The following is a 12,383-nucleotide window of genomic DNA, read 5'->3' on the forward strand; positions in this document are numbered from 1 at the left end:
TCACCAATAGTGAATGGCTTATTATGATAATTGTTCACCAAGAGTGAATGGTTTATTATGATAATTGTTCACCAAGAGTGAATGGTTTATTATGATAATTGTTCACCAAGAGTGAATGGTTTATTATGATAATTGTTCACCAAGAGTGAATGATTTATTATGATAATTGTTCACCAAGAGTGAATGGTTTATTATGATAATTGTTCACCAAGAGTGAATGGTTTATTATGATAATTGTTCACCAAGAGTGAATGGTTTATTATGATAATTGTTCACCAAGATGGATGGTTTATTATTATAATTCTTCACCAATAGTGAATGGTTTATTATGATAATTGTTGACCAAGAGTGAATGGTTTATTACGATAATTGTTCACCAAGAGTGAATGGTTTATTATGATAATTGTTGACCAAAAGTGAATGGTTTATAATGTTAACTGTTCACCAAGAGTGAATGGTTTATTATGATAATTGTTGACCAAAAGTGAATGGTTTATAATGTTAACTGTTCACCAAGAGTGAATGGTTTATTATGATAATTGTTGACCAAAAGTGAATGGTTTATAATGTTAACTGTTCACCAAGAGTGAATGGTTTATTATGATAATTGTTCACCAAGAGGAATGGTTTATTATGTTAATTGTTCACCAAGAGTGAATGGTTTATTCTGATAATTCTTTACCAAGAGTGAATGGTTTATTATGTTAATTGTTCACCAAGAGTGAATGGGAGAAAGAGAGAAGATTTAATAAATACTGAAACAATAAAATAACAGTTTCGGTAATTTTGTATAATTTATTGGCTTTGTTATGCAATGTGGTTTAATAAGTAAGGACAACAGTTTGACTTCTTGTGTGACATTATTTTATGCTCAGTTCAATTTCAGGTTGATTCGGGGGTTTGTTCCAAAATTAAAAAACAAACGAATGTGTCATGATAATTGTTCATCAAATGTGAGTTTTGACCAAGAATGATGTACTACAATGTGTTGGTTACTGAGAGTGGATGATTCATTACGATAATGAATGATATATTGTAATATCTGTTCACCAAGGGTGCGAACTTTGTCTCTTAAGATAGTGGATGATCTGTTATGATATTTTTTCACACAGCTTCGTCCAAAGATTATGCATTACAATTATTTGTTTGTTTTGAATTTCGCGCAAAGCTACTCGAGGGCTATCTGCGCTAGCCGCCCCTAATTTAGCAGTGTAAGGCTAGAGGGAAGGCAGCTAGTCATCACCACCCACCACCAACTCATGGGCTACTCTTTTACCAACGAATAGTGGGATTGACCGTAACATTATAACGCCCCCACAACTGAAAAGGCGAGCATGTTTGGTGCGACGGGGATTCGAACCCGCGACCCTCGGATTACGAGTCGAACGCCTTAACACACTTGGCCATGCCGGGCCTCATTACGATAATAGTTTATAAGTTAGACAGTTGATCACCGAAGGTACGAGAACTGTTCAGTAAAAACTTGGATGAAATATGTGACATTCAAAACAAAAACAATAGTAGATCATTCACCAATTAATGTTGGCCGTTACAATGCAAGGTTATTCATTATTTTTATTTCGGAAATCTACATCATGTAAAAATTATACTTTAAACCAATGGCTATGACTCATGTCTCAACATTACGCCACTTTATTGTATTGTATAATATATAATTCCCAAGATGTGAGGTTCAGAAAACAGTTTCCAAAGTAACATAATTATTTTCCATTGACTCGACTGGAGTATTGTGACGCAACATTGTATTAAACATTCAGCAATTCTGATTCTTCAATGAAAAGACACAAGTCTGTATTGTATCGGTAATTCTGATTCTTTAATGAAGAGATACAAGTCTGTATTGTATCGGTAATTCCGATTCTTTAATGAAGAGACACAAGTCTGTATTGTATCGGTTCCTTCTTTAATGAAGAGACACAAGTCTGTATTGTATCGGGATTCTTTAATGAAGAGACACAAGTCTGTATTGTATCGGTAATTCCGATTCTTTAATGAAGAGATACAAGTCTGTATTGTATCGGTAATTCCGATTCTTTAATGAAGAGACACAAGTCTGTATTGTATCGGTAATTCCGATTCTTTAATGAAGAGACACAAGTCTATATTGTATCGGTGGTTTAGATTTTCTTTTTATTCTTAAGGCAGGCGTAACAAAAGACAGAGTTAGTAGTTTTTTGGTCTCCATTAATGGCACCGATTTACAGTCCATATTTCAGGTGCCATATAAAACTGTATTAAAAAGCCCAACACTCTAAACTTGAGTGAAAGTTGTTATAACTTACGGATAATAAAATAAACTAATGTTATTCATGCACAGACGACACAATACATTCAGGACAGATGGGCACTGTTTTCACTACACTGATACATTCAACACAGATAGGCACTGTTTTCACTACACTGATACATTCAAGACAGATAGGCACTGTTTTCACTACACCACTTCTAAACACGGCAAGATTGACTTAAAGTTAAACTACACATTTCACAGTAATTAGTCATACACTCGAAACAAGATTAATCTTAACAATTATTTAAAAAAAATGATTTTATCACCACTACTCTAAAATTCAGATTTCATCACATAGATTTGTTACTGTAACATTCAGACTTTACCACATGGCCTTGTTACAGTCACTCTCAAGCTTTATTACATTAAAAACTAATTTATGTAAAGACCAACAAATGAAAGACTTGTAAGAATGTTAATTTTCTATTAACTAGTAGTGTTTTTACACAGCACTAGAATAACTATTTCACACATGGTGTTATTTCATTTGTGCTCATTAGTGAAAACCGTCGTTACATGGTATATAAAGACTGGCCTTTTTTAACAGAAACTGTATTGTCACCTGACTCTACATATTACTTGCGATGTGTTGAACGTTTCAGACTTTCATGTGTTACTAAATTTTCTACTGATTAACATCATTTAACTAATAATCAGTGACGTTTTTCATTAAATTTCATCACTAGTTAAAGTTTGACTTCTAGCTTCATTCTAACCTGATACTTTATTCACATCGGAAGTTCATATTTGTGAAGGAGCCGAAGCTGAACCATGGTGGACATTAGTAATATGTTAGACAAGGAAATCCAGAGGTTCACTGTAGTGCTTTGCTAATTTGAGCTCAATTAAAACTTTGTAGAGAAGCAAGGAACCATCTGTAAATTTTCGTAACGTTCATTTTGAGCTTGGTTTATATTTAATGACAAGTAGCCTAAGTGACAACAGTTCCTAAGTTAGCAGAAATGAAGTAACAACAACATTTACAGGTTCTGTTTGGCCGTCAAGTAAATATCGTTATAAACTAGATAATTTAGAAAACAAATTATGCTTGAATAATCATCGTTCTTTTTGTTTCATAAAAAGGAAAGCCAGTCACCGCCATATTGTGTCATCATTTTGACTACTTCTGGTTGACTTACCTTTTCTAGATGCAGATGTTCCGGTATCTGTCCCATATCCAGAATTGCATTAGCTTATAGAAGCCTGCCTTTTGTTCTCAATAATCTAATGTAATAATCTTAATTTCATGGAGGTCATGCAAAGTATGATTTATAACTGTTGTTATGGATACCATTGCAGTTATGATAAAAGTAATAGGATGAAACGTCTATACTGATAAGTAAAACCATTTACAATTACCTATCCGTAAATAAGGACGAGTTATTCTATATTTTAAGTAATTTGATATGTTCTACGCTTGAAAGGATATTAATGCTATGATAAATAAAAAACGTTGAATTTTTTTGGATATATAAAGTTCCTTTTAGCGATATTTTGATGAATCCTGTGTATATTGCTATATCTACTGACCACCATGTGACATTTTCTAACGTATAGTTTCCGTAGGTGAATTTCTATTGAATTCGGTTTGGTGTTCCACATGAGTGTTTTTACAACATATAAAATTATGTAATGACAATCGAGTGCAAAAGTGACAGGCAATTCATGTTGTCTTCTCACGTATCAACGAAATCACTTATTTTCTACTATAACTCTCTATAGGATTTCCAATGTCAGAAAATCGAAATAACCTTTTCACTACATAAAGTAACGGTGCTTTTCTCTATAGATTCAAGGCGTGATTGAAAGGTAGGAACATTTTAAAATAAGGCCGTTTTTTCTCTATACATTCAGGACGCAACAGAAACCTAGAGTCATCCTAAAGTAATGGGACTTTTTCTCTAAGAAACCGAGACCAGATAGAAAACTAGGGTTATCATAAAATAATGGCGTTTTTCTCTATGAAACCAGGATGTGATAGAAAACTTGTTTTGATAAAGCACTATTATCATTTTCTATATGTTGCAAATATGATGTAGGTATGTATTTTACAATTGCTGTTATAACAGGAACGTGTATTTTTAAAGTGGTCTTATCCCGTTGATTAAAGTTTGATGTTCAACTATGGTTGTATTTAGAACCATGTATTTTGTTTTGTGAAACTACTAACAAAAGCTTGCCGTTTAAATAAACCCTCAGAAATCATTATTAAACACAGAATAAACAATTATATTTGTCAAAAGACAACAGTATTAGGATGACTGTATTTTTAAACAGTATATTCTAGTGTACTGCAAAATTCTGCTATAATAACTATTTAGCATTTATCTCAGTTACTAGAGACCCTAAGGCCCAAATTTACAGGTCCGTTATGAAACAAATCGAATTCTCGAAATACTACTTTGCACTTCTTTTAGTTTGATTATAATTACTGTTATAATGCAAATTTAACTTCGTCATATAAGTTACGAACAATAATTGGTACGCCTATTTATTTATGCACTCTAATGTAAATCAACTCCAAATTTGAGGTTCCGCTTTCAGGGAATCCCTGTAAAACTGTGGAATATGCGTGTTCTTCTTATAGCAAAGCCACATCGGACTATCTGCTGAGTCCATCGAATGGAATTAAACCACTGATTTTAGCGTTGTAAATCCGTAGACTTACCGCTGTAACAGCGAAATACCCGATTCGTTTGGTATCATTTAGAAATCGGCGCGAGAAGCATTTTAGAAGTTACGTAACATACAGGCGCACACTTTGAACCTTATTATACAGATAATTATGAAACATAAATGATTGTAAGTACACTTCGCAAGCAAAAAAAAGGTGGTCAGACCACAGATTAAAGATGTTTCTTAGTATGCTTACCTGGTTTGGGAGACTTCACGATTTGGTTACAATAAGACACATAACACTTACCGATTTGAAAAGATTCCTTACAACGAGTTAATCGAATTTCCTGTAGCTCAAACTGGGCTTGTTTCAATCCTTTGTACATATCAACAGCATTGTCGTTCTTCCACTGGAGCTCCACCTCGCGGGTTGTTTTAGAAACTGTAATTCCATTAAGATTTTATCCGTAATTTGAATTAGTGGTTCTAAAAATCAGACTTCATTTTTAATTAATATAGTTTTCTTATGAATTTCGGACCTGTACGCAAAATGTTTGAAAATGTGTTTTTGTTTAATTCATGAGATCTAAAGTTTACATATATAGCGCGAAGCACAATTAGCATGCAAAATATGCTATTTCAACGTGGGTCTGGAGGCATATCCCCCAGGACATTTGTAAAAAAAATAGTTGTTACGAGATTAAACCTAGGAGCAGTTTTGCATGAAATATATCTTAAACAAACGCATGACTGTTAATACAAAATCTACAAACATCCAAAGAAAGCTCAACACTACTTGGAGAGCTGCTCCTAAATTAGCATAAATATGTATTTTTTATTATTGTAAAGTACTATTCTATCTACATGCACAGTAGTTATTAATTATTAAATTATTAATTTAATAGACATTGTATGACAATAACATATTCGCTCTTTTTATCACTGGCTATCATATACGTACACGTACGCACTACTGAAGTAACATATTAGTATATTCCATTCTTCTGTGGTGCTTTTCCATAAATAACTTACATACAGCTTCATAGTTATAATAACTGTATTAACGCTACAGCACCCAATCTTTCGTCGGTTTGTAATTATTTAACCAGCGGAAAGCAGATGCTAAACATTCACGTGAAGATGGTGGTAATGTGCCAAATAGTTTCAGTACCATAAAGATATTCGGTCCACTGAAGCACGCTTTTAAGCAGTCAGCCATTATCTGGGGCCTGCCATGGTTAGATGTAGAACATATGGTAAATCTTTCCAGATAAAGTCTATAGCTTGTTTGATATCAGAGATGGAAAACTCTTGTGCGAATTTTAATACTGCTTGCTTTATATTTACATCAAATGTCAGAAAGAATGGTAAAGAAAATGAATGGTTACTCTTTTCTTAAAATAATCCTCCACAGACTGTACTGTATTCTTCACAGATTGTACTGTAATAGCAGAGCAGAAAAGAATAATTCGTCTTGTTAGTTGTGTTCTAAAATAACTGTATCAGGCTAAATGGACTTTGACGAAAAAGAGACAATTATTTAATGTTGTGGATACAACCGTGATTTGTAAAATATCCCTACGTAATAGAAAAAAAAAAGGATATTATTTTCGAAGTCCGAGTAACTGAATTATGTCAAACCCGTTTTTAAAACCAAAACAACTTTTATAAGGTTTAAATTCGCAAGCCTATGTTATGTGCAGAAACAAATCATTGTTCCAAGTTACGTGTTTGAGACAAATACATATAGGTTGAGCCAAAGTTCGACTGCAGTAACCTAAAATGTTAACGATCTTCAGAGGAATATAACCAATAAAATATTCGTTCTTATTATAACACGTCGGTATTAATAAACTTGGATAGAATCATATGTTTATTTATAAATGCATGCAATAATAGATATTTAATTTAGTTATGAATAGTATATACGATCACTTGTAAGCCTAATTACTAATTAGTAACTATTATTAAATCGTTGTTCAGGTATTAGCTACCAATTTCTATTTAATTTCAATGTATTGATCTAAAGAGAAACTTGTGTTATGTACTTTTTATAATTATATATCGATTGAAGTAATATATGGGAATATTAATGCATTTATCCATTTCCGGTAACGAGTAATGTAATAAAAAAACTTGATTGGGATAAAAACATTTCGGATGGATTACATATTATTACATTATTACATATTATTCATTGGTATAAGAGAAGAAGCGTTTAAATCACAAAATGCGTTTTTATATATTGAGATTGGCAATAAAATTAATAACAGTAACTGTTAATTACCGAAACGTACAAATAATAACATTAACTGTTAATTACCGAAACGTACAACGTTATATAAATGGAAAGCTCAGAAATATCACTTCGTTTCGTGTACGAATAAGCTCTGTTCGTTTGTTTTGGAATTTCGCACAAAGCTACTCGAGAGCTATCTGTGCTAGCCGTCCCTAATTTAGCAGGGTAAGACTAGAGGGAAGGCAGCTAGTCATCACCACCAACCGCCAACTCTTGGGCTACTCTTTTACCAACGAATAGTGGAATTGACTGCGACATTATAACGCCCCCACGGCTGGGAGGGCGAGCATGTTTGGCGCGACGCGGGCGCGAACCCGCGACCCTCGGATTACGAGTCGCGCGCCTTACGCGCTTGGCCATGCCGGGCCCAAGCTCTGTTCGCCAGTACAAAGGTATAGGCAAGAAAACAAATTTAAAACACGTACAAAGATTATAAAATCTGCTGTAAAACAAAGACCTGTTGACATTTCAGCTCCTGCTCTGTTTTGTTCTCTAGTACTTGAATATCTTCGTATTCAATGTTTACCAAGTCTGCTGATTCCGTTTAGAAATAGAAATGTCAACCGATGAACTCCACGCTGTATACATGCACAATAGAAAGCAGATTTAAAACAGAACATATTTTGATATTGAGCTGTCTCAAGTTGCGAATTTCAAATGTACGTTTTATTGTGCTATAAGTTATTTTTATGATAATGAAACCTCTTTGGTTTCAAAAACAGTGCGGTACATAAATATTTATTCGGCTTTCGATAAAATATTATAAAAGTTAAAAAGAATAATAATCTTGTTGTTACCATTATCCAGATAAAACATACAGATCTCCAAACTATCTATCACTAAAACATACAGATCTCCAGACTATCTATCACTAAAACATACAGATCTCCAGACTATCTATCACTAAAACATACAGATCTCCAGACTATCTATCACTAAAACATACAGATCTCCAGACTATCTATCACTGCACCGGCACCGTTTCTTACAATTAAGTTCAAGCTTTTCTAATAACAACTAGAATACAAATTAGAATTTACTTATAGCCACAATTTTTAGTTGGTGTTTGTGGACCCCTAACGGTGTAAAAAGGTACTTTACTGTTAAACTCTCTTATTCCTGTTCATGAATCTTTCACAACGTTTTATTTACGTATGGAACATTATAATGCAGTACAAAGAACTAGCAACACGTTATACAAGAATTAACATGCATGAAAACTTTAGATGAATCTGTTAACAAAAGTTCAGATAATTTATCACTCTCAGTGAAGTTCTTTAGATTTTTGGTGATAAGAAATGTGGTGTACTACAGCCACCTTATCTACAAATACAGTTTTAAACCATTACGATTACTGGGCATAAATCTTATTTAAACATAGAAAAATAATTTTAGAAACAGAGGCGGTTGACTGTTTAACGTACACGGTTGGATAAAACGAAATCCGAAAATAAGATAAAATGGCTCCACCTAACTCGTAAAAACTCCCAACTTAAAATAAATGCTACTTTCAGCAACTACATTTAAATCACTTAAACCTTCGTTTAAATGCTCCTGACATGGAAAGGAAAGGTCATACGCAAGTGTTACATTGTCTAGAATACAAAGTATACGTATGGAGCAGTGAAATACGCTCAACAGCTGAAGCTTAAGTGTGTTATTGGTAAGACGAAGGGTGAATCTTACCCTGAGCGATTCGTGATAAAATAATCACACGTTATAAAAACAAAGAAAAAGAAAGTGAATTTGAGGGTTGTGTTTTCTTTGCTTCAGATTAGACCGTCTATAATTCCTCATTAATTGAAATCAACAAAGTGAAATGCCCTGAAATATCTGCTTTGTAACCATAAGAAACTAAAAGTGCTTACCAGTTAAATCATTCGACACCTTTCGTCATTGTGTTTGTGGATTGCGTCACGTGACCAATAGTTACGCATAATTCACTTTAGATGGCAGCAGGAGTTGTTATTTTAGTGAAATGGACACTCTTACAGGTCCATTCCAAAGACATGATTAAATCTACTTATTAGATATCTCTTTCAGTGATATCTATCTAGGACGATCCTCGCTGAGATCTAATGTTAAAATTCCTTACACAAAGTAAACATTCCGTATTAAATATTAAGTCGAATAACGTTAAACACTATCATTTCTTATCCCAGTAAGAACACTGTATTTGATTATTTTATTCATGAACCCCACCAGCCTATCGACCCTCTGTACCGAGGACCTCAACTTTGTCTTCATCTTTTGTTCAAATATCTTCTGTAGTTCTGTTCCCTGTAAAACATTCTACTGACCTATCTATAACATGATATTTCAAAATTCTCTAAGCTCAAACAGTTTACACGTACAATATTACTTTAGCTGCGCAATAAATATTGGTTTGGTTTTGAATTTCGCGCAAAGCTACACGAAGGCTATTTGCGCTAGCCGTCCTTAATTTAGCAGTGCAAGACTACAGAGAAGGGAACTAGTCATCACCACCCAACGCCAACTCTTGGGCTACTATTTTACCAACAAATACTGCGATTGTCCGTCACATTATAATTCCCCACAGCGTAAAGGGCGAGCATGTTTGGTGCTATGGGGATTCGTAATCTGAGGGTCACGGGTTCGAATCCCCGTCACACCAAATATGCTGGCTCTTTTAGCCGTGAAGGCATTATAATGTTATGATCAATCCCACTCTTTGTTGGTAAAAGAGTAGCCCAAGAGTTGGCGTTGGGTGGTGATTACTAGTTGCTTTTCCCTGTAGTCTTGCACTGCTAAATTAGGGACAGCTAGCGCAGATAGCCTTCGAGTAGCTTTACGTATTCATCACGAGACATCAAGTCACATTGTTTAAATCATTCCTCCAATATTCTTAAGTTAAATTATTGAAACTAAACTACGTATTCATCACGAGACATCAAGTCACATTGTTTAAATCATTTCTCCAGTATTCGTAAGTTAAATTCTTGTAACTAAACTACGTATTCATCACGAGACATCATGTCACATTGTTTAAATCATTCCTCCAGTATTCGTAAGTTAAATTCTTGTAACTAAACTACGTATTCATCACGAGATATCATGTCACATTGTTTAAATCATTCCTCCAGTATTCGTAAGTTAAATTCTTGTAACTAAACTACGTATTCATCACGAGACATCATGTCACATTGTTTAAATCATTTCTCCAATATTCTTAAGTTAAATTCTTGTAACTGAACTACGTATTCATCACGAGATATCATGTCACATTGTTTAAATCATTCCTCCAGTATTCGTAAGTTAAATTCTTGTAACTAAACTACGTATTCATCACGAGACATCATGTCACATTGTTTAAATCATTTCTCCAATATTCTTAAGTTAAATTCTTGTAACTGAACTACGTATTCATCACGAGACATCATGTCACATTGTTTAAATCATTTCTCCAATATTCTTAAGTTAAATTCTTGTAACTAAATTACGTATTCATCACGAGACATCAAGTCACATTGTTTAAATCATTCCTCCAATATTCTTAAGTTAAATTATTGTAACTAAACTATGTATTTATCACGAGACATCAAGTCACATTGTTTAAATCATTTCTCCAATATTCTTAAGTTAAATTCTTGTAACTAAATTACGTATTCATCACGAGACATCAAGTCACATTGCTTAAATCATTCCTCCAATATTCTTAAGTTAAATTATTGTAACTAAACTACGTATTCATCACGAGACACCAAGTCACATTGTTTAAATCATTCCTCCAGTATTCGTAAGTTAAATTCTTGTAACTAAATTACGTATTCATCACGAGACGTCAAGTCTCCTCGAATGAACATCTAAATTTAAAACATTAGAACATAGCCTCCAACAATATGCAATACGATCTTGAGATGATCGAATTTTTGCATTTTACGACAGGGAGTTTTGAGGCAGGATTTTTATAATCATTCTTTTAAGCTCTAAACTGTCGTTAAGTTCATGGTTTATGTTGGAATACATTTCAGTTTCGAAACATTAAGTGCAATTTCCCTCTAGGTTGATGAAACGTGACAACTCACTTGTGCTTAGGATTTAGCACTCTATAGATTCCTGTCAAAACTTGACCTTTACTACGAGTAAATGCATCAGAAAAGTTAAAGCTAATTTGAAAAAGCTACCTAACAAGATGAAGTCCATGAAAGGTTGGGTAATAACGCGTTGTAGCCTCGATGTTTTCAACACGGTAAACTCGACGATAAAACAGAAACTCCTACTTTCAAGGCTTAAGAATGACACCAAAAGATGAATATTTATGGGAAATAGATTACAAGTGACAGATCTGAAACTTACATGATGCTAACTCAATGGTGCAAATTTGGGAGTCGAGCGGATAACGTTCCAGTTCCATCATACAGGAGAAGGTTAGCTTCAACCTAAGATAAGATAACAAACGTCACTAAAATCAGAAGACAGTTTGACTTATTTATAATTCATCAGATAAAGAAAGTTTGAACTACATTGGTTAAAATATAACATTTAAATAAAATATTATATTAATATTAAAAACTGAAATGACGAACAATATATCTTATCAATAATTCAGAAAGTCGGAAAATCAGTTAGTGACACAACATAAATTAGATCTTTGTTTTACTGCATAAAGAACGAAGCGATACACTGAAAGCTATTTTTCATAAGATTGGAAAGTCGAGATTAATATGTAATATACATCTAATCCTGAGTTTAGATTTTACTGAGTTATTTCCATATTTAAGAGTGTGCTTGTTTTTCTTAGAGCAAGCCACATCGGACTATCTGCTAAGCCCACCGAAGGGAATCGAATCCCTGATTTTAGCATTGTAAATCTGTAGAATTACCACTCTACTAGCAGGGGGATTTTAGAGTGAAATTTAATACCTCTTGCTAGATATAGTGTGGCCAAACAGTAAATAAATATTGGTTAGAGCCCGTCATTAGCAGGTTGTGGGTTCGAATCCTGTGACAAAACATATTCGCCCTTTCAGCCGTTGGGAAGTTATAAGTGACGATTTAATCCATTATCCATTTGTTAAGAGTAGCCCAAGAACTGGTGGTGAACAGTGCTGCCTTTTCTGTAGTTCATCATTTCAAGAGCAAAACGGCCAGAACATGTAAACCTTGAATAGTTTTTCGCGAAATCCAATAAATAAA

At 33.8% G+C, this 12,383-nt stretch overlaps 1 protein-coding gene across 4 annotated transcripts in view; it reads right to left on the reverse strand.

Moving 5' to 3' along the window:
- The window catches only part of LOC143249796 (glycine receptor subunit alpha-1-like), a 70,356-nt gene that overhangs the window by 12,985 nt on the left and 44,988 nt on the right, over positions 1–12,383 (reverse strand). For 3 of the 4 annotated variants that reach the window (XM_076500229.1, XM_076500232.1, XM_076500231.1), the window contains 2 exons: positions 11,544–11,626; positions 5,184–5,369 (listed from right to left, as the gene is read on the reverse strand). In XM_076500229.1, coding sequence (XP_076356344.1) covers positions 5,184–5,369; positions 11,544–11,626 — 269 coding nt within the window. The remainder of the gene's footprint in view (positions 1–5,183; positions 5,370–11,543; positions 11,627–12,383) is intronic. The other variant, XM_076500230.1, reaches the window with a different exon arrangement.

Source organism: Tachypleus tridentatus, chromosome 4 (assembly GCF_004210375.1).
Source record: "Tachypleus tridentatus isolate NWPU-2018 chromosome 4, ASM421037v1, whole genome shotgun sequence".
Taxonomy (NCBI): Eukaryota; Metazoa; Arthropoda; class Merostomata; order Xiphosura; family Limulidae; genus Tachypleus; species Tachypleus tridentatus.